The sequence below is a fragment of the Ichthyophthirius multifiliis genome (genome assembly GCF_000220395.1).
Source record: "Ichthyophthirius multifiliis unplaced genomic scaffold scaff_1120509251401, whole genome shotgun sequence".
NCBI lineage: Eukaryota > Ciliophora > Oligohymenophorea > Hymenostomatida > Ichthyophthirius > Ichthyophthirius multifiliis.
The window spans coordinates 43,532-67,723 of record NW_004085909.1 but is presented as its reverse complement, the minus strand read 5'-3'; the positions used below and the strand labels follow the sequence as shown (position 1 = coordinate 67,723).

General features: G+C 17.5%; 1 protein-coding gene across 1 annotated transcript, besides 33 other annotated features; it reads left to right on the top strand. All coding sequences in view use genetic code 6, as the record gives it.

Annotated features, from left to right (window-relative positions):
- Window positions 1–24: 24 nt before the first annotated feature.
- Window positions 25–88: a microsatellite.
- Window positions 49–88: a microsatellite.
- Window positions 89–1,269: 1,181 nt separating this feature from the next.
- Window positions 1,270–1,317: a microsatellite.
- Window positions 1,275–1,359: a microsatellite.
- Window positions 1,290–1,359: a microsatellite.
- A 3,108-nt stretch (window positions 1,360–4,467) lies between these two features.
- Window positions 4,468–4,514: a microsatellite.
- Window positions 4,515–5,666: 1,152 nt separating this feature from the next.
- Window positions 5,667–5,693: a microsatellite.
- A 1,585-nt stretch (window positions 5,694–7,278) lies between these two features.
- Window positions 7,279–7,340: a microsatellite.
- Window positions 7,295–7,328: a microsatellite.
- Window positions 7,341–7,733: 393 nt separating the features above from the next.
- Window positions 7,734–7,825: a microsatellite.
- Window positions 7,738–7,787: a microsatellite.
- A 48-nt stretch (window positions 7,826–7,873) lies between the features above and the next one.
- Window positions 7,874–14,322, top strand: IMG5_196860 (hypothetical protein). Its single transcript, XM_004024211.1, has 13 exons — window positions 7,874–8,304; window positions 8,366–8,470; window positions 8,530–8,923; window positions 8,983–9,245; window positions 9,304–10,546; window positions 10,605–10,810; window positions 10,871–11,560; window positions 11,607–11,679; window positions 11,725–13,186; window positions 13,244–13,375; window positions 13,442–13,649; window positions 13,704–14,057; window positions 14,113–14,322. The coding sequence occupies exons 7-13, from the start codon at window positions 11,022–11,024 to the stop codon at window positions 14,210–14,212; spliced, it is 2,868 nt and encodes a 955-aa protein (XP_004024260.1). The 5' UTR covers window positions 7,874–8,304; window positions 8,366–8,470; window positions 8,530–8,923; window positions 8,983–9,245; window positions 9,304–10,546; window positions 10,605–10,810; window positions 10,871–11,021; the 3' UTR covers window positions 14,213–14,322.
- Window positions 8,934–8,978: a microsatellite.
- Window positions 9,821–9,851: a microsatellite.
- Window positions 14,323–14,407: 85 nt separating the features above from the next.
- Window positions 14,408–14,452: a microsatellite.
- A 989-nt stretch (window positions 14,453–15,441) lies between these two features.
- Window positions 15,442–15,577: a microsatellite.
- Window positions 15,578–15,795: 218 nt separating this feature from the next.
- Window positions 15,796–15,830: a microsatellite.
- A 1,112-nt stretch (window positions 15,831–16,942) lies between these two features.
- Window positions 16,943–16,991: a microsatellite.
- A 1,694-nt stretch (window positions 16,992–18,685) lies between these two features.
- Window positions 18,686–18,727: a microsatellite.
- A 2,097-nt stretch (window positions 18,728–20,824) lies between these two features.
- Window positions 20,825–21,007: a microsatellite.
- Window positions 20,870–21,007: a microsatellite.
- Window positions 20,870–21,011: a microsatellite.
- A 1,192-nt stretch (window positions 21,012–22,203) lies between these two features.
- Window positions 22,204–22,245: a microsatellite.
- Window positions 22,204–22,251: a microsatellite.
- Window positions 22,252–22,603: 352 nt separating this feature from the next.
- Window positions 22,604–22,673: a microsatellite.
- Window positions 22,671–22,924: a microsatellite.
- Window positions 22,673–22,887: a microsatellite.
- Window positions 22,842–22,955: a microsatellite.
- Window positions 22,848–22,966: a microsatellite.
- Window positions 22,967–22,999: 33 nt separating this feature from the next.
- Window positions 23,000–23,046: a microsatellite.
- Window positions 23,005–23,039: a microsatellite.
- A 553-nt stretch (window positions 23,047–23,599) lies between the features above and the next one.
- Window positions 23,600–23,672: a microsatellite.
- Window positions 23,602–23,652: a microsatellite.
- A 171-nt stretch (window positions 23,673–23,843) lies between the features above and the next one.
- Window positions 23,844–23,888: a microsatellite.
- Between the last annotated feature and the right edge of the window lie 304 nt (window positions 23,889–24,192).

The following is a 24,192-nucleotide window of genomic DNA, read 5'->3' as shown; positions in this document are numbered from 1 at the left end:
TTTAAATTTTTTCAAATAAATTAATTATTTTTAATTAATATTTTATACTTTATATTATACTTTATTTCTATATTAATTTATTTTTATAACATAAAAATAATATTAATATATTCTTAGAAAAATGAAACAAATAAATTTTTTAATTTAATGATACCTAATAATTTAAATTACATATAATAAAAAATAAAATATCAAAATAAATTTGATTGTAATAAATATTAAAAAAAAAAAATATATATTGAATATTATGATAAATAAATTATATAATTTAGAATGAATATAATTAAAAGGCTTCAGATAATGTATTAAAAGTGTGCCAATAAATGTATTTTCCAAAAAAAAAAAAATTGCAATATAAATGAATTTGCACTCTGAGAAATAAAAGATATTTAAAATTGTATTTCCATATTACTATAAATATTTTTTTTTTTAACATTTGTTTGTTTTATTATGTAAATTTTTAATTAAAAGCATTATTTTAAGTGAATTGGTAAGATAAATATTTACTTAAATGGATTTTTTTTAATTTTAAATATTTAAATATTACTATAATTATATAAATAATATTTTTTTTTTAATTATTTTTAACATAAGAATTATTAATAATAATAATTAAAATAATATTGAAAAATATTAAAAATAAAAATGGAAGATATTTATACTCGTATAATTTTTTTTTTTTAAAAAAAAAAAAAATCAAATAAATAGAATAATAATCTGAAGAATAAAAACAAGAACAAATGCCTTTTATTGGAGATAAAAATATTTATTAGAATGGTATTACAAAAAACTAAAAAATATAAATAAAAAAATAAATTTTTTAAGAAAATCTTATTAGAAATATTCTAGAATTAAAGTAGGAAATATAAATAGTAGAAAATATGGATTAGGACTAATTAAATTTAGAAAATATTAATAAAGATTTAATAAAATTACAGTAATTTATTAGTAATTATAATACTTACGAAGATTCTTTTAAATAATAAAATAATAAAGAATAAATATTTGAACAGTTTATAATTTTGAGAAGTTAATTTGATATAATAAATATCAAAGATGATAAATTATAATAATAAATAAATAAAATTGAAGAAATTTTTTAAAAAATAAGCTTAATTATAAATTCAAATGATGAAGAATAAAATGAAGAAATTTTTGATAAAAATATAAATGCTGATAAATCAGTAAATTAAAAAAATATATATATATAAATAAATCAAATAAAAAATTAAAAAGATAAATATTAACAATATTCTGAACTAAAACACTTAATTATAATAAGAATATCAATAATAATAATAAAACTAGCAATAATAACCATAATAATAATAACAAAATTAATAATAACCCTAATAATAAATCTAATAACCTTAACCAAATGTATAAAATATTTAAGCAGATATTTTTTAATAATAAAATTTTGACTTTTTCTAGCCACAATTTAATCAAATGAATTTCGACACAAATATAAATTTATAATAAAATTTTAATAATTAAAATTTACCAAATTTTAATAATAATAACAATATACATAATATTCCTAATATAACAACTAGAACATTCGTAATGTCATTTGATTTAAGGCTTTTTTAAAATATGTTATAACTAATTGATAAATTTACAAAAAACATAGACTTATTTTTATAAATATCTTTACTTTTTATATTAATAATATTTTATTTATTACAATAAAGTATATACAATAAAATCTAAAGTCAATAACAGCCTAAAGATAATGATTTTTTTGAATAATTTTTAGAATATGTAGCATTCGAATCTGATGCTAAACTATATGTATTTACCGCAATAGTATTCTGTTAGTTTTTCTTTTTATTTATTTTAAGATTTGCTTGGAAGCGTATAGTAGGTCCTTTCACACAAGAATAACATTTAATAGTGAAAAATAATCTATATAGGTTTTTTTCTTTAAAACATTTCATTATAATAATATCTTTAGATAGTACTTTGATAGGAAATAGCTTTGATTTTTTTGTATTTTTCAGCATTTATTTTATGAATGGCTTTGTAAGATTTTTCATTGAAATAATTTTTAAATAAATGAAATAATTACTCTCTAATATGAATGAAGATTAAACTTCGTGTATTTTGGTCTTCTAAAAATTTTAAAAATATAATATTTTACTTTTATTAATTAATGTCTATATTTTAATTTTCGGTCTAGTTATTTTTTTTCGGCTAGTTAATTGACTTTAATAATACTTTTTTATGGTACTTTAATTAGTTTGGTTTGGAATATAAGACTATTTGCATGTTTTATGAAACTATAAAATTAAATGCAATTTTTTGTGAATTAAAATACAGACTATATTCACGATCCTTTATATAAAATAGAACTTTATAGTGATTTCTTTTGCTAAAATACAAAACTAGCTTATCTTATGCTACTCTCAGGAATTTATTTATATAATAACTAAATTGACTTCTTCCCATCTTTATGCATTTTATTTTATTTCTTGAATAATATTCCTTTAACTTTTCGTAAACTTTCAGAATTATACTAAGTAAGATAGAAAATTATTTTTTATTAAAAAAATATTGATCTACTTTTTCCAAAAGCTTAGTGTAGTGAAGATATTTGTTCTATTTGTCATGATTAATTACTAGTAGCTAGAAAAATTAAAGATTGTGGTCATGTTTTTCATGCTAAATGTCTTTTTTAATGGTTCAAAATGTAAAATGTGGCTAAATGTCCAATTTGTAGAGTGGAAATTAGAAATTTTAATAATTAAAATTTGAGATAAAATAGAACTTTTTTCTAAAACATTTTAAGATTATTTAGAAATATTAGTATAAATACAGGATTTACGGCTTAAATTAATATAAATAATGCACCTGAAAATGTGAATTAATGATTTTTGTTGTTGTTTATTTTGATTTTTTTAAGTGGTTAATTATTATTATAAATATTTTACTTTTTTGAAATAAATTTAATTCAATAAATATTTAAAAATTCATATTTAAATTAGTTTTTAATATATATTTATCTTTAAAATTTTTTTATATTAAAATCAATAAAATATACACATATAGTAAAATAAGCAAACCTTAAATATATATATAAAATTAAATAATTCAATAAAATAATAGAAAAATATTAATAATAATAAAAAAATTAACTAACTAAACCAATAAATTATTAAATAATAATAAAATATCAAATTAAATAAAAAAACATAATATAGATAACTATTCCAAAATAAACAAAAAAATATGGGCGGATGCTTTTAAAAACTATGTGGAAATGAATAAAATAAATTAGAAGAAGAAAGCAACAATGAATATTATTTAACATTAAAAAGTAAATTAGTAAAATACAAAAGCTAATAAAAGGCCTCTTTAACAAAAAAAAAACAAAAATAAACACAAGACCATGAAGATTAATAATAAAAAGTTAAACAAATGCATAAATCAGATACTTCAAATCACATTTAATCTATCAGTAGTAATTTACAAGCTATTTTAGAAGAAGATGAATCTAATCCACGAGGAGAATCTGATAGTAATATATTTCAGGATATACCAAAAAATCAAAATCTTTATTTAAAGTATAAATATTCATCAGAAGAAGAATAATTAAAAAAAGAAGAGAACTCTACATTTATGTAATATTAACCAGATTATATAAATACAGGAAATAATATATTATAAAAATTCGAATAAGCAATATCAAAAAAAGATGATAGTTACACTTTGCATTATAATAATTAAGAAGAATAAAACAAAATTTATTTAAAACTAGTATAGGATTAATAATTTAAATATTTTAAAATTAAAATGGAGTTTTTTGTTAAAAATTAAACCAATTGTGATGATTTTCTTAATTTTTATATTAATTATTATAAATAAGATTCAAGTATTGATAAATTTGTTCTTATTGATTAATTAAATGAGTATTCTTTATATTATGTTTCTTATAAAAAATTATTATATACTAATTCAAGAGATTTCGTTTATTTATAATATACTAAAAAAATATCTGAAAATTAATACATTTGTGTTTAAACATCAGTTGAATTAAAAGACTATCCTGTTTCTTCAAATAAAGAAAGAGGCAATATTATCCTTAAAGGTGTTTCTATTAACTTAGATAAAAATAAATAATTCCTTTTTGTAGAATATTTTGATGAAACTAATTCGAAACTAACTATGTCGCATAAAGTTCTAGAAAATTTAATAACCAATTATAGTAAAAAAATTATTGATTATTGCACAAATGTTAATAATTAATGATTTCTTTTTTTTTAAAAAAAAATAAAATGATTTTTTTCATTATTTGATTTGCTTTTTAATTTACTTTTTTTTTCTTTTTTTTTTTTTTTTGTTTCTAGTATATTTTTTTTTTTTACACAAAAAATAAAATATTTTAAACTAATATAATAGTTTAAAAAGTTTAACTTATTAAAAAAATAATTTATTTATTAACTTTGTAATTATATATTAATAATAATAAATAAAAATTTTTATTATATTTATAAATAAAAAATTTATTATATAGTCCTATAAAGTATTTATATAAAAAAAAATATATATATATTTTTTAGTTTCATTTTTATTTACTAAAAATTAAAAATAATATTATAATTTTAAAATTATATACATAAGTGTATAAAAAATGATATAAAAAATTCTAGAAAATAAAGAAAAAACTTAAAATTAACTATTATAAAGCTAAATTGCATCTTCGAAAAAATTAAACGCAATTTATTTATCTAATTTTAATTTTAAGCAAATACCATCAAATGTACTAATAATATTTAAAATAAAAATATATATGTTGTTATAAATAAAGGTCTTAGATTTAACTTTTTTAAAAATAATAGACCTAGGGTTTAACAATATAGAAGAAATACCTTTATAAATATGCCAATTTAAAAACTTAGAATAATTCCATTTGAATAATAATCCTTTATAATATATACCAATAGAATTAAGAAATTGTAAAAGTTTGCAAGTTTTAAATTTTTCAAATACATATATAAAATATCTTCCTAGAGAGCTTGCAGACTTAAAGAAAATATATGTTTTAGATCTTACTAATTGTCCTATTAAAGGAAATCTAAAATTAAATTATGATTAGGGAATAGTATAGTTGTTTTAATATCTTTAAAGGAAAAAAGATAGATCACATTACAGAGAATTAATTGTAAAAAAACTAAAAGAATGGGTATATATAGAAAATTCAGTTGATTAAATACAAGAAGTAATTAAAAATAGAAATCAATATTTTTGATTTTAATAAAATTAAAGGTAATTCAAAAAGTAATGGATGAATTAAAAGATGTTGATGTGACTTATTTAAAGAGATTATTAAAAAATTTATAAAATATTTTTAATATGAAACTAGAAGAAGTTGATTAATAAACAATTAGATAAAAATTATTTTTTAGCTTAGTTGATACAAAAAATTAAAATACCAATTTTAATTCTATAAAATAATTAAAAAATTCAGTTAAATATAATGAAAGAACTATATGATCTATTTTTATGAGTAAAACGTAATAACTTCATTTGTTTATTTCGTAGATTTTTAAGAAAAAATGAAAAATAAAATTATAATAAAATATGTTTCTTTTATGCTTTTAAAATAATTCTTTAATTTAAAATTTTAATATTACCAAATAAATATTTTATATTATTTTTGTTATTATGTATATATATATATGTATATATATTATCATTATTAATATTGTTTCTAATCATTTAATTGGACATAAGATTAAACAATCTCATCGATTCTTTATAAATCTTAATTATAATTTCTACTTTCATTTCTATTATATAAATAAATACTTAAAATACAAGCAATAAAAGTAAAGACTCCTCCAATAATGCACATAATAGATATAAAGCTAAAATGCTTACTAGAAGATTATACTTAATTTTATTTTTTAACAAAATAATTTATACACTAAGGTTTATCTTAATCTTTTTATAAAATGCATAAAGATTTAATAATTTACTTATAATATTCGCTAGTATTAATATTTATTTTGACTTAGTTTTTATTAATAAATACAGTAGGAAATATTTTAATGGAATCATCAAATTTTTGATACGATTTTTCATTCATTTCCAAACAAATATTATTTTATAAATACAAATCATTTTTCTCATTAATTTAAGAAAAAGAATTTTAAAAACAATCATCAATGTCATTAAAAGGTAATTTTGCTTACAGCATAGCATGTTAGGAAAAATAATCAAAATCAAAATATTTATACTCTTACTTATTTTATTAAGAATTACTAAAATCTTGTAAATATTAATTATATTAATCAGTCATTTTTGAAATATATTTAAAGAAAAAATTATGATCATTTTAAATTATACATATTTAACGAACTATTTCTTTTAAAGCTGTCGGATTATCAAAATCGCAATATCTTCCATTTACTAAGCAATGGGTTTTTAATAGTTCTTTATTATTATTTTCATCCAATATTTAATCTTTTATTTTAAAATAAAAATATTCAGAATCTTTTGTGATTTTTTTTAAAAAATAAATAAATAAATATTTTTTAAATAAATAAATTACAATTTTTTTGTATATGTTCAGTGTTTTCATATAAATTCTTTAATAATTCCATAGATTATATATTATCAACTTCTAATATATATTCAATAATATTTTAATCGTTAGTGTTTTCAGGGAAGCTAGCTAATAAAACAGGTCTTTTATGAGATTCAACATTTAATAACGATTCTTCTAAAATTTAACCATCCTAAGATGAAATTATAAGTGTAGAAATATCAAGCTCAAATCCTTTGTTATTAACTTCATTAATAATTTCATATAGTTTTTCTCCTTCTTAAATTATTAATATCACTAATTAAGCTCCATGCATTTATGCATGTAATATTTTGGTAAAAATATTACAATTTCCAGAATGGATTAGTAGAAAGGATTTTTAAACATAATTTTATTCATCATATACAATTGGTTAGCAAGCATCTTTTGGATTTGAAAGTTCAAGCTTTCCATTTATGTTTTTTGTCCATGGAATTATTCCATATTTATATAATTGATTGGGTATTTGATTTTATACGTGCAAAAATTAATCCTTTAATTATTATGGATATTAGACAGATAGATGAATTTAAATAGATTAAGAAAATCTTATTAATGTAAAAAAAAATATAATAAAAATTTGCTTTTTGATCATTATAATAAAAATAAATTATTAATAATTATTGTTATATTAAATAAAAATAAAAAAAATTAAAAAGATTTCAAATTAAGGATAATAATTTTTTTTTTTAATAATTTATATAATAAATTAATAATATATTTAAATTAATTATAATTTTATATAATAAATATTATCTAATTAATTTTTACACTTTTTTTATATTATATTTTTCACTTTAAAATAATTAATTAATTATTGTGATTAACTATTTTTAGTAAAATATGTTAAAAAAATAGAAAATAGATTCGGTTTGGTATTGAATTTATAGGATTTAATTTATATTTAATTTACATAAATAAAAAAACTTAAAAAAATATTTTATAAGATGGATTACATATGAGCAATATATTTTATTAAAGGATAAAATAATAAAAATATCAAAAAAAAAAAAAATATATATTTTAAGATAAAAATTTTTAATATATATGTTTTAATTTGATAAATTATAAACCTATAAATTTTTTTATAATAAATATATTGTTTAATAAATATGACATATCAAAAATAAATCCTAGTATAAAAAATAAATAATATATGATTTTAATATCATATAAATATATTTAAATATGAATAAATGAATAATTGTATTTTTATATACATTATTTATATTTAAAGACATTATTTTTTTTACATAAAATAAAAAAATATAAAAATAAATAAATAACTATCTATATATACGTATAAATATATTAAAAAAATGTAAAAAGAGTATTTTCAATTATAGCTTGACCTTCAGCTAGTCAATACTTTGCGGTCTTTCAAAATGTTAAACGGTGAACACAGATTCGAATATGGTTTTATTGAATCTATTTATACTTCCCTCTATTATTACCAAGGTTATATGACTGCAGAAGTTTTTGATGAATTCACTTAATAAAATGGAGGTCTTTCTCTTAAGCAAGTAGTTCTTTATTTGCATTTTATTTTCGGTTCTATTGCTAACCTGAAAGCCTTTTTGACAAAACTAGACCCTTAATGCCCTGAAGTAGCCGATATCTAAAAATCAAATGTAAACAAGACTAACATATTAAATGTACATGCTATAAATGATTTAAAGAATACACTAAATCACGAAATTATGAATAAAATTAAGGTATTTTTTACAAAAAAAAAAAAATATTATTAAATATATTTATAAAAAATAAATAAAATAGGATTCAGTAAAACCCAAGCTTATTGAAACTTTTTAAATAAAAATTATTAATGAAGACAAAGATTATGATTAAGATACAAATACTTTGTATATTCCTTATAATTATGTAAAAAATAAAAATAGTATAATTTTATATTTTTATTTTTTTTTAAATAAAAAAAAAAGTTAAAAACAGGAATATAATCTAAAGGAAAGTTAGATATATATCTAACCTCTTATATAGCTAATAAACTAAATTAAGCGTTTTCTTTAGAATTATTTCATGGTCATTTCGCTTTTGCAATAAAATAGAACAAATGCTTAGTTTATTCTGAGAATTATAGCAAAATGCTCAAGAATATAATCAAAGGTGTCGAAAATTTAAAGTTTGATAAAAACATATATCATTAATATAGATAAAAAGTTGTTGAATACGGAAAAAATTATTCTAATTAAACTAATTCTGAATAAACTTTAAAAAATATTAGCAGAACTTTATCTGAATTAGAAAGAACTTTATCTGATTTAATTATTTCTAGAGATCCTAAAATTAATTATTATTTCGAAAAATTTCTTATTGGTAAAAAAATAAAAATTCTTTAAAAAAATTCTTTAAAAAAATTCTTTAAAAAAATATAGGTATGTTAGGACATCCTATACCTTAATTAAGAGATCATGCTGTACTTTTTTTAAATGTACTATACGACGGTGTAGATTGGTCAAAAAGAGCTCCTTTTTCAACCAAAATTAAAAAAGTTAAATAAAAATTTTAAATTGATTATCTAATTGAATCAGATTCTAATGATTAAAATATTGTTTTTTTGGTAAAATCTTATATTTTCTTACCTGAAACAAGGTAAAATATTACTCATGTTTTCAAACCTAAAATTAAGGAAGTCAAAGTAATCAAAAATAATAAAATAATAATATTTAAATTTTAAAATATTAATATATATATAGACTGTAGGCGTTAGAAAATTTATTAGTGTTTCTTTGGATTTAGGAAGATTTACAAGATGTGGTTTTTATGATTGGAAATTAGTTAGATTATTGGAAACAGGAGAAATAAAATCTATTTACAAAGTAAATAAAAATAAAAAAAATAACAAAATTAAAATAAAAGCTTATTGATTTAAATCCTAAAAACGAATCTGATAGTCATAATAAATAATTCACAACAAGACCTGTATAAGGAAGGTTTATTGTCCATCCTGAAGATACAAAAGATTTACAAATGCACGAAGTTTTTGTTGATTTTCAAGACGGAGTTCCTGACGAGAAAGGAAAAATGATAAAAAGAGGTAACTTTAAAAAAGTAAAAGATAAACTTTAATAATATAAAAATGCTGGAATAAATACTCTCTATTTAATGGGTGTATTCGAACGTGATAATGGAATCATATTTGATGAATATTCTAAATAATTTACTGTAAAAAGACCTGAAGTATCAGCTTTATCAATAACTTGCCGTTCTACGTAAAAAAAAAAAAAATTAAAAAAAAAAAAAAAACAGTCCAAATACAATGCTTGGAGGAAAAACTGGATTTAAAGAATTAACTAATAAAGCAAATTAATTAGGATTAAAAATTTTAGTGGATTGCCTTACAAGAGTAAATTCTTCGAGATGTCATAAAAAATACAAAGAGTTAATGATTTATTAATTAGATTCTTAAGGTAAAAAAACAACAGTTTTCGGATCTGATGGAAGAGCTATATTTTTTGAAGACACATGTTTACTAAATTACCGTAAAAAGAAAGTATGGGATCTTTTACTCCAGGAGTTAGTTAATTTTACTGAAGAATATAATATTAATGGTATTCATCTAGATAATGGATAAGCTTGGCCTTAAGTTTTGAGTTTAGACACAGAAGAAATGTTCAGGAAAGAAACTGATGGACATTCTGCTTATACTGATAAGGAAATATTCGAAGGAATTATTGTTGAGTAGAATGAAGAGTCGGGATTTTGGGGAAGCAATTGTAGAGATACACTTCCTAATCCATTTATTATGAAATTATGTAGAAATCTTTGGTCTAGATATCCAAATTTTTTAATAATGTCAGAAGTTTGGGGATCTATTGGAGAAGAAGATTAAAGGGAAATTTCTATGATTGTCTCTGGACCTATTCCTAGATAATTTAAATTACCTATCGCCTTATCCTAAATTTTTGGAGAAAATTTAAAGAAAGATGGAACAATTAGGTATTTTTTATTAAAAAAAATATATATATAATGTGTTAATTTAAATTTTTAAAAATAGTTAAATGTAAAGAAAAAGTGTTGATTCATTTAAAAAATGGTATCAAACTTAAAAAAGTATACTTCCAGAAGGATCTTTTGTGGTCTAATCTACTACTTATCATACATGGCCTTATCCTGCATTATTATATAAAAAAGCTACTTGGGCAGTTGTTGATTTATTTTTTACTTTAACTGATATTCCAATGACTTTTATTGGGGAATTAGGTTTGCTTATTTATTTAAAAAAAAAAATATAATAATATAAATATTAAATAAAAAAAATAGATGGGCAAGCTTTTAAAATAAAAACCACAAATATATTCACTTTAGTAAAAGAACCGGAGATTCCCAAAAAAAACAATTTGCCTTCAATAGTTGAGTAAGAAGAAGATTAAGGAATAGCCCAAAACCAATTGAAGTTAAGAAAAATAAAATTATGAAAATCGAATCGTAACTCTTCAACACTGAAGATAATCAAGGTTTTGGCTGGTCAGTATACGAAAGACGAGGAGCTACAAAAAAACAAAGCATGGTAAGAATTTCAAGTGGATAATCAGTAGATGATATGACTGCTTTAGTATAATAAACATAATCTTTTGTCCAAAGTTAAGGTGATTGGTTTGGTAATGAATTAAAAAATATAGGAAAACATTACGAAAGTAGAAGAAACTTAAGATTATCGAAAAAATCGTTAAAATCTGGAATTTTTATTCCTCTATTGGCTGAACATAAATTCGGGTGGCATACTCATGTTTTGGCTTTTTGTAGATACACTAAGAAGTAATTCTGTGTTGTGGTTATTAATTTTAATAATGGACCAGTTGATGCTTTTATTAATATGAAACCTTTAGCTAAATATTACCCTAATTATGAAAATGCGGAATTAGTTGTTAAAATGGAATATTGGGCAAAACCAGATTAAGATAAAGAAGTTAAATATGATTATTTCTTTATCAATGAAATTATTGATGATAGGTATTTTATTATAAAATTCTATATAAGAAAAAAACAATTAAAAAAGACTTTTTGTGCATTTAGATAATTTTTAGAGTATGATTTGGGGTTTTAATGTAATTAAAGATGATAAGAATAAAGTAAACAACAAAATTACATATATGTAAATTTTTATATAAAAAAAGGTTTAATTAGCTTCAGAACATTCATTAGCTAGATTATAATATTAACTTTCACTTTCTGAATAAATGACAATCTATTCAAATGATACTGCTTCTTAATTAGTAAAACTAATAACTTAATCGAATAATTTATAATAATTTATAAATGGATTTGCTTATTTATATGATAAAATTTCCCAAATAAACCTCAATATAGCAATATCCAATCTTAGAGATTTCCAAAAAGACAAAGTTTTAAAATGCAGATTATTTGCCTTTTTCGAATCTTTACTTAAAAAAAAATAGTCTATTGCTTCTATAGAAGAAAAACTTCCCTTTTTCAAAAGTATTTAATTAATAGTTGAATCCAATAAACTCGGCCCTATATGTTTTGCTACTCCAGAATATGCTAAATGGACCAAAACCGGAGGTCTAGGAGTCATGACAGACGAATTGACTAGAGGTTTAGCACAATTAGGCGAAGAAGTATATGTAATAACTCCAATATATGACAATAAACTAAAAGAAAAGCCCGACCTATTAACAAAAGACGGATTTAAATTCCAAGAAACTATGAAATACTATGTAGGAGGAGTCGAATATGAAGTTGGAGTTCATACCGGCATATACGCAGGAGTTAAAGTGTTCTTCTTACATAACCCGATTTTGTTCCCGTCCGCATTTGCAGGTGATGATCCTGAATATACTTTAAAAAGTATGACCTTATATGCGAAAATAACACTCCAATTATTATGCAAAATTAAAGTCATTCCAGCACTAATAGTAACAAATGATTGGTATACAGGCTTAATAGGAGGATATGTAAAAAATTAATCTTTCGGAGAAAGTTTCAAAGGGACTAAGCTTTTCCATATAGCACACAATTTAGATACGAATTATGAAGGAAGATAATATCCGAGACTTGATTAAGGAGATTTAAATTGGATTTATTAATTACCTACATAATGGTTAATAGACCCTTTCTGGAAACATCTAGTTATAAATCCTTCCAGATGTGCATTTATGACTTGTGATAATTGGGGAACAGTCTCTCATTCATATAAATTTTAACTTTTAAAAGAAAGTTCTTTAAGTTCGATTTTATCGAGATTTTAATTCGCTTTTTCCTATCCAAATGGACTCAACATTAAAGAAAGACAAAAAATGATTGAAGAATTACCAACTGGGTCCGATCATGTGAAAGCTAAAGAAAAAATATAATAAAAATATTTCGGATTTTCAACACTTGATAATTCCTTTTGTTTATTTGGGTTCGTGGGTAGAATTACTGAGTAAAAAGGAGTTCATTTAATTGTTGATGCTGCTGAATAATTAATTAGATAATCACATGGAAAAATATAAATTATTGTAGGGGGTAATTGCAATTATAAAGAGGAATATGCTTAAAAATGTGCAGAAAGAATTTAATATTTAAAAAATGTTTATCCTTTTAATTTCTGGGGAGATCCGGATATGTTCTTTAAAGGTTATATATATATAAAAAAAAAATTATTTATGTTAATAATATTTAATTATTAAAAAGATGGACCACTTATTAATGTTGGATGTGATTTTGGACTTATGCCAAGTAAATTTGAACCTGGTGGCATTGTTTAACATGAATTCTTTGTTGCTGGTACTCCTGTTGTATCTATGAAAACAGGAGGACTTTAAGGTTTTTTTTAAAAAAATAAAATAAAATAACATATATATATTTAATTTAATTTCTTTTCTTTTATAGATACTGTTATTAATTTTGATGAAACAACTAAAAAAGGAAGTGGTTACGCATTCGAACATCATGATAGAGAAGGTTTTATTTACGGAGTAACTAGAGCTTTGAGAATATATTAAAATGCAGAAATGTATTAACAATTAAGAAAAAGTACTTTTTAAGCTTGTATTGATGTAAACGATGTTTCTAAAGCTTATGAAGGAGAATTTTATAGGTAAATTTTTTATTTTTTTAAAAAGTAAAAAATTGAATAAATAAAAAATAAAAGAATGTTCAATAAAAACTATATTGATAAAGATACTCTTTAAATTGAAATGACGAAAATTAATTAAGATTTTAATATAGAACTTTTTAAGCCTTAATAAGTGGTATTAAAATTTCCTACTTAGTTTTAAGGTAGAGAATAGAAATTATCTGGTTTATATGAAAAAGCAATTAAATATGTAGCAGAGAAAAATTACAAAAGTGTATAATTTAAGCTTACTTTAGATCCTTCTAAATTACCTAAATAAGTCGAAATAATTGGTTCTTTTGATAATTGGAAAACTAAAAGGAACTTAAAATATGATCAATTTTCTTAAGAATGGAAAATTACTTTAAGTTTACCAACAGGAGATTACTTGTATTTTTTATTTCAAATATTTTTTTATATATTTAATTTTTTGCTTTAAAAAAAGATATAAATATATTGTTGATGATGAATGGATTTGCAATGATGATGAACTTAAAGATACTGACATGTATGGACGTTTAAATAATTTTATAAGCATAGAATGAGAATAATAAAAAAAGCTTAAATTTATTTATAAATTCCAAATTATTTAAAATTTAATGAATAATAATTATTTTATTATTTATAAAAAAATAAATTTTGTTTCATTTATTTTAATAATAAAAAAAAATTAAAAAAATATTTATTTCATATATCTTATATATTATTTATAATTTTTCAATTTTATTTTAATAACCAAAATATAATATATATATATATATATATATATATATATATATATATATTTATTTTTTGCATAGTTTATATTTATCTGTAATTATAATCAACAAAAAAATATATGTAATCAATTTATCTCACAATAATTTATTTTCGAATGTTTTTAATAAAAATTAGAAGTCAAAATAAGGTTTAAATTATTACATATATATATATATATATATAAAGATTTATTTAATCATTTATTTAACTTATTGAAATTAAAACGTCAATATGTAACAATACATGTATTATTATCAAATTATTTATATTAATCTCTTATATTAAACTTATAAACAGGCATAAAAAATTATTAATTTTAGTTTTATTAGTTTTATTAATTTATTTAATAAGATTTATAGATATTGTAATTAAATATAGCAACATTGAAAAAAAAAAATGGTATTTACTAAATATTTTTTAATATTTATAATATTTTAAATCCAAAAAAATATACATTTATATATAATAATTTTTTAAGATATTATTAATAATAATATATTAATTATATAAATAAATATAATATAAATTTAACTCTAATTTATTTGATATTTTTATTTATTTTTTACAAGTTTTTTTTATTTATTTAATAGCTAATATATTTTATTAAATTCTTATTTTTATATAAAAAATTTATATTTATTTAATTTATTTTCATATTTATATCAATCAAGATTGAAATGCGTTAATGGTAAAATATTTAGTTTTTATAATTTATTTTCATAATAACTATAATTTTTTTATAAATTATTATTTTCATTAACTGCTGCAGAACAGCTTCTAAATTATCTTTTATATAAATTTTAATCAATATTATTAATTTTTTATTCAAGAATGTTAAATGTTTTTTAAATATTTAAATCTAAAATTGGTCTTTTCTACAAATGAATATCTTATATTTTAAAATTATGTATTTCATAAATATTTGTTTTTTAATTATTTTATTATTTATTAAAAACAAAATTTTTTTATAATCTATAACTAAAAAAATTATCATGTTATTCTTTTTATCGATTTAATTATTATTAGTTATTTAATGATTATTATATTAATAATTATTATTATTATTATTATTATTATTATTATTATTATTACTAATATTATTACTAATATTATTATTGTTAATATTACAATTATTTTATAAATTATTATTAATATAAAACATCAGTTGTATAGCTATTTTCTTTTATTTTTATTCTAAAATTCACCTATTTTTCTAATCGATTACTAAATTGTATCTTTATTGTTGTTTTTTTAGAATTAATCATTTTTTATAATTATTCTTTTGTAATATAAATTTAATTTTCAGGCGTATAATTCTAACTTTTTTTAATGTCACTTCCTGATTATTTTTATTATACACTTTTATAAAAATTTTTATTATTATTTTAATTTTGATTAATATTTATACTATTATAAATATTATTAACACTTTTAAAATTGTTATTTACACTGCTTTTACATCTACTATATTTCATGTCAGAATTTTTATTGACAGATAAAAACTATTCCTTTTAAAATTTTAAAATAGAAATTCTTTTTTTTAATTATTAAAAATCAAGTCTATCATCTTCATAATACATAAGCATATTACTTAAAATATCAAAAAACTGCTCTGAATAAAGTTTTTTTATTTTATTTAAGAGTTCTTAAAGTAACCCTTGATTAATATCGAATTCATTAAAATTATAAATATGTTAAATTTCTTTCATTAGACCCATTTTAATTACACATAATCCAAGAGAAAATATATCACTTTTTTCTATATTGTCCTAAGGACTTTATTTCCTATGAGAAAGATCTTTCAATAATTAAGGTGATAAATAACAAGCATCTTCATTTCCGTAGAGAAATTATTTATAATGAGAAATACCATTATTCATATACTAAATATCAGTTAATTTATAAATTTAATTTATTTGGTCAAAACATATGGTAGAAGGTTAAATATACTAATGATATATTTATTTTTCTTTTAAATAAATCAAACAATTTAATATATTTTCGACCATTTTAAGCATTTCATTTTCGCCATAATGAGAGTTATTTTCTTTTCGATACCTAATTTGATCTTCCAAAGTCTTTGGAATATATTCAAATAAAATTTACATTTTATAAAATTTACTACAATAATCTTCATTTTTTTATTTACATCCTTTTATTATTTTTAGTAAATTTTAATGCTCAAATTATGCTTTTTGTTCAAATTTTGTAAATTGCTCTTTTAATTCTTGCTTAGTACGTAAAATACGCTCCATAATTATATATTAGGTTTTCGATTAGCCTATTTTTTACATTAAATTTACTCTACCATAACATATGTTTTCTATAATTTATATGAAATCTAGATTTGGAATTATATCCTCGTCTTTGGAACACTTTAATTAAACTATTCGACTTTCTACTTCTATTTTATTTTCGAATTCTGATGTTGTCTGTCCCATTTATTTTATCTTAGTTTTTTTTTATTAAATATTTGAATAGGCTATTTAATTAAAATTTGTTAAAATTTATTTGTATATTTTTAATTTTTATTAAATTAATTTTTAATTCTATTAATATTATTTTATATTGTATTTTAAAGTATTAATTTATTTAATTAATAAGTTAAAATTTTTATTATAAAATAATTGTTATTAAATAAAAAACATAATTTTTATTAATTATTTTAATTAAGATAATTTTTAATCCAATTTTTATTCTTAAGAAAATAAATAAGAAAATTTTAAATATTATTGTTATATGTAAAAATTAATAATTTGGATTTAGAAAAAAATTAATTAATTCATTCATAAATTATAAAACAAAAAATAGATAATATATTTTATTTTTTTTCATATATTTTATAAATTATTTATAAATTTTATTTTTTAATATAATTTAATTTATAAATTTTATATTTATTCTCAATTTTTTTTTTATACTTATCTTTTTAATTTATCTAAATTAGAAATAATTCTAAAAAGTTCTAAATTTTATTAATCTATTTAAGTAAATATATTTTAAAATAAAATAAATAAATAATAATATGTATATTAAATAATTTTATTTTATTTATTTTTAAATAAAAAAAAAATATATTTTTAATATTATTTGACCTTTCATTTTTAAAATTTCTTCCATTTTTTATTATAGGTTTTAATTATTTTAAAAAACAAATGAAAATTACTTTCTTTAAATTTAATTTTCTTCAAAATCAGGAATATCTAATCTTTTGAATTAATCAATATGTTGCTTATGTTCATTTTCATCTTCAGAAATATTTTATTATTAATCCATTAATAATTCAGTAGATTTTTATTAATTATTTTTTTCAATACTATAATCATATTTGGATTTTTTTTCATTGTTTAAGAATTATCATTTAATGCATTATTTTTTAAACCCGAATTATTATTAATTATATCGGATGAATTAATATATTATTCTTCATTATCATTATCATAATCATCTATTTTAATATGATCATTTTTGATTTTTTTTATTAAGTTTCGAATAGTTCAATATTAGAATTTTGATTTTAGCTAGAATTATTATTATTATAGCTTGGATGAATATCAGATTCATTCTAATACTCATTATTATTTAAAAAATTTATATTTTTTTTTTATATGAATCGCAACCTATATCAGAATTTGATTAATAATTATTATCATCATCATTATTTGGTAAATAATTTTTACTATTTTTTTAATCTTTATTATTTTAATTACTATCATTTGCTTTGTTATCTTTATCATCTCCTATATTATATTAGTATTTTACTTCTTTTTAAATATTGCTTCTGTCATTTTAAAAATTATTATTTTCATAATTATTATAGGTTTTGCTGTTTCTTTGTTTATCTAATTAATTTTATGCACTTTACATTATATATTTTTATCTCTATTCATAAAATTATTCTTCATTTATATCTTCCAACTTACCCTTTGGTCTGATATAATATGGATAGTATACTTGTTCTTGTTAGTTTTAATCAGATGAATGTGTAGAGTAATTATAAATATTGTTATGTGCACAATAACGACATGTATTTATTATTTTATATTAATTTATTTAAGGACAATAATTGCAATAAATTTAATTATTTATAAAATAATTGCTCATTTATTAATTTATTTATATATATATATTAATATATTTTATTTTATAATTAATTTTTTGATTATTGTTTATTTATTTAATATTTTATTTTAAAATTTTTACATTATATTATCAATTTTCATAAGATAGTTTGATAACTAAATTTAATTTTTATTTTATTAAATATTTGATTAAGATTTTAAATATTTATTCATGATTTTCATTATTAATTTATCAAAATAATATTTCTTTTATAAATAATTATTATAACTTTTTTTTATTTGCATATATTTCACAGGCTTTATTTAAAAAAAAAATTGATTTTGATTTTTTAATAAATATATTGTTTTAATAAAATAAAATTAAAAACTATAAAATATGACTAATAAATTATTAGAAATTACTTTTATAATTTTTATTCTAGGATTAAAATTATATTATGTCAATTTAAATTATTGTTATTATATTTTATTTTTTTTAAAAAAAATAATATATAACTTTTTTAAATAATTATTAAGAAATAGAACAAAATAAAACTTAATGTCTTTATCTTTTAAAGAAGAAACATACTAATGTTTTTGTGGAAAAAAATATATGGGATAGAATTTTCTTTAAACTCATTAAAGAATAAATCATTAGTAAATATAAAATAAGCTTTAAATTTAAAAAGTAAAATTATTTATATTGTTTCAACATATTTATATAAACAAATATATAATTTTATATGATATAAAATATCAATTATTTATTTATATTAAAAAACATAGAGTATATTTGATTTTAAATCTTTAATAAAATCATTTTTTATTAATTAAACCCCAAATAATGCTAATTAAGATTCTTCATTAAAATAACTTATAGATTAGTTTCCAATAGAAATATTTTATAAAAATCAAGATTATTAAATAATTCTAGAAAATCTAAAACTATTTTCTAATAAATAAAAAAAATCCCTTTCAAAATTTAAATAAAATTATGATAAATATAAAGATATTTATTATATAAGCCTTAATTAAATATTTATTTATTTAATAATTAATTTAAGTAAGTTCATTTAAATTGATTTATTAAAAGAAATAACTGTCCTTATATGTATATTTAGAAAAGCACTAAATAAATACGGACATAAAATTTGTAAAAGTTTGATTACTATTTCAAAATAAAAATTAGAATTTTGTGAAGAAAATTGTGCAGAACATATTGCTAGATTTGGAAATATTTTTACAAGCTAATTTTTTATTGAGATATTTACTTAATCTATAATAAATTAACACAATCTTAAAATAATTGGAATCGAATAAATATAAATTTAAAAAATGTGTATTTTAATAAATTTATTTATTAATTGGATGTATATAAAAAAATATTCTGCTGCTAAAGTTATATTTAATGTTGATAATTTATAAGAATAAAATACTTAATTATTTTCTGGATATTAGTAAGGTTAAAGATTTGCGAATTATTAAAAATATAATGATTTCTTATAAATATAAAATTATAATCCTTAACAATATTATTAAAAATAATTTTATGGACAACAAAATATCGATAATTTACTTATTTATTCTAATTAATAATAATAAAATACTGGCTATAATTATAATTTCTTGTAATAAATTCCTTAAAATTATGAAATATAATAAAATTAATTTTAATAGTAATAAAATGTTATTTTTTAATATTAAAATTAACAAAAAAATTGCTTATAATTTTAATAATAATAGCATTTTAATAATTAATAATAACCATTTTTATACCATTATAATAATAGATGGTATTAAAATTATATAGATAATTAAATTTGAATTTATATTATTTTTGAAAAAAATTATTGAAATAATTTTTTTCTTTTCAAATACATATATATATATATATATTTTTTTTCTATTAGTAAAAAAGTAAAGGTTTATTTATAAATTAAAAATTATTTTTAATAAAAAATTTGATTAAAACAAATATAAAACAGAAAAAAATATTTTAATTATTAATAATACGCATTATTAAAAAAAATATTAATAAATAAAACGTTATATTAAATTTAAAATGAAGATATGATTTCTTTAAGATATATATTATATTAAAAATTTCGGTCATTTTAAAAAATAATTAAGCAATAATTAATATCTTCATAAAAATTAATATATAATTAATATTTTTGAAAGATTTATATAAATTAAGCAAATCATAATTTTATTTTTATAACTTGCAAAGTAAATATAACAAACCAATATATTTAATTTAGTTAAATGTTTAAATTAATTTTTTTAATTATATCCCAAAATAAAAATAATAAGTAATATATATTTAAATAAATAGACAAATATATAAATAAAATTTAAATATAAATAAAAATAAGATTTTAAAAAAATAAATATAAAATAAAACTAAAATTAAAATTAAAATTAAAATTAAAATTAAAACTAAAAATAAAAATAAAAATAAAAATAAAATAAAATATAAATATAAATATAAATATAAATTAAATAAAAATAAAAATAAAAATAATTAAAAAAATTTTTAAATAAAACAAATATTGAAATATAAATATTTTTTTATATCATTTTATTAAATTATTTAAATTCATTATTTTCTTTTATATATATCCTTCCACATCATTATAATTTTTTAATTTTTAATACACCTATTAATTATTTACAATATAATTAACCCTATCGAAATCAACAAATTCATTTACCTTTTTATTATTAATAGCAATTAAAATATTTTAACACTCTACAAAATGGCAAAGCGAATTTTCAAAATTTTTAATTTAAAAATAAACAAAAGCAAGTAAAAAATTGCAATCAAAAATAAAATCCTTACTAAACTCCAAACAAGTATTTAAAAATTTAATACAATCATTTATTTTATTTAAAAAGAAATAAATTTCTCCAATATTATAATAAAAAGAATAATCTTATTAATCAGAAATATTAAAAGCATTAAAAAAATACTAAAGACTTTTTTCGAATTCTCCCAAAAATTAATACTATTAAGCCAAATTTCCAATACACTCAACACAAGAAGGATTTAATTCTAAATACTTTTCATAAAAAATAACTGCCTATTTATAATTTTTAACTAATCCATAGACTCTTCCCATACTAAAATAACACTTATAATTTTTCTCATTAATTTCTAAGGAAATCTACAAATTTTTCAAAGCCTCATCATAAAGTTCCTAATTTTCCAATAATTCAGCATATTTTAAATACGCGTTACTTAAATTACTCACGTTTTTCTTTCCAATAATATCAAACATTTTATTTGCACATATATTCCTTTATTATTCATCATTTAAATATATATAAATCCTACACTTTTCTAAATATAAATTAGTATCTTTATTGTCTATTTCTAACGCTTCATTTAATTTATCTAGGGCTAAATCATATTTTTGTTGATTTCTTAACACACTAGCCATTGTTTATAAAAGATCAGTATCTTACTGATCAATTAAATAGCATTGATATAAATTATTTAAACACGATTAATATTCTTCGATTGCTTCTTGACATATTGCCAAGCTGAAATATGTTTCATATTTTATGTCTTCCTAATATTCTTCCGATTCTTACAAAAATAAAAGAATAGTTTCAAAATATTCGATTGCTTCTAAATATTGAGATTGCTCTTAGTAAAACTAAGCTATATGGGTTAATAATTCAATTGAGTTTGGATATAATGAAAGACCTTATTTCAATATATTTTCTGCGTTTTTCATATCTTTTTGCTTTTTAAATATTTGTGATTAATTAATGTATGTTTAGGGTTATTATAAATTATATTTAAAATGCTTTTTAATATCTTTTGGGCTTAAAGGATATTAAAATAAAAGATCGTTTCTTTATTAATCGAAAATCGTTAAAACCTTTAAAACTTTTTTACTTTTATTTTTTTTTAAAGATTCTTTATATTAAAAAAATTCATCTATTATTAAATCTTTATAATATTCTCTAGAAAGATCAAACATATTTAATAATGTATTAATATTATTTATATAAAAAAAAAATATATTTATTGTATAAAGATATTAAAATATAAAAAAAGGCGCTTTGAATTTAAGAATATATTAAATTTTTAATTTTAATAAATATAAATATTTATATAAATAATATTTAACTTAAAAAAATTAATAAAAAAAAAATATTTAAAATAAAATATTTATTATGATTATGATTATGATTATGATTATGATTATGATTATGATTATGATTATGATTATGATTATGATTATGATTATGATTATGATTATGATTATGATTATGATTATGATTATGATTATGATTATGATTATGATTATGATTATGATTATGATTATGATTATGATTATGATTATGATTATTATTATTATTATTATTATTATTATTATTATTATTATTTTTATTTTTATTATTATTGTTATTTTATTTATTATTTCATATTTTTTTTATTCATTTATATTATTTAATTTTTCTTTTGTTTTTTTTTATTAATTTAAGAATCAAATTTACAATTCTTTTTTTTTAATTTTTTTTTTTAATTTTTTTTTTTATTTTTTATCGGTTAATTTTTTTTAAATAATTTCTAAAATCAAATATAAATATTAAAGTAAAATTTTATTATTTCATAATATAATGTGTTTTTATAAACGATATCTTATTGAAATATTTTATAAATTAACTTACTTATCAATTCTTACGCATACCCGAAATCCGTAAATTTTAAATTTTACTTTTCTTTTTTTAATATTTAAATTAATTTTTATTTTAATCCTTTTAAAATATAATTTTTTATTATCCTTTATTTAACTTATTTTTTGTTTTTTTAATATCCTATCTATTTGCCTATTTAACATAGCTTTATTGTTATAAAAACATTGTTTTGTGTTTAAAAATCAAAAAATTTACAATATTTTCATTTGCAATAATACACTCAATATATATTCATCATAAATATTTTGTAAATTTACTGCTTTTGCTTCTAAGTATTTTACCTTTTAACTTACTATTTATCTCAAATATATATTAAAAATGCATATTTACCATGTATAGACAAAAATATAATTTTCTATATTCATTAAGGATGGTGGATTGAATTATTTTTTTATATGAATTTTTTTTTTTTATTTTATTTATGTATTTTAGTTTATTTTTTTTATTTAGTTGATACTTATTTATTAATTTTTTTGCATATTTAATTAAAGTTTTTGGTTTTATAAAAATAAGATTATTTCTATTATTAATTTTTTAATTATTTATTTAGTGTTTATTCTATAATTTTTCTATATTTTATTGAATTTTAGATATTATAAATTAATATTTATATTTAAATTACGAAATATGATTTGTTCATAGAATTATAATTTTTTATTTTTTAATATTAAATGATTTTTTTTTTTAAGAAATTAAATAATAAATTTATACTATTTTTTTTTTTTTAATTAAAAAAAACAAATTACTTTATTTAATTATGAATTAAAAATATTTTTATTCTAAATTATTTTCTTTTATCAAAAAAAAAAAGATTATTTTATTATTTTTAAATAATAATTTTGTATAAAATACGCTTATATTTATATTAATATATAATTTTTATTCCTATAAAAAAAACGTTTTAAGTTAAATATTAAAAAACCTAAAATCAAATAAAAAAAAAAAATTTACAGTATAAAAAAATAATAATACACAATTCATTTATATTATAT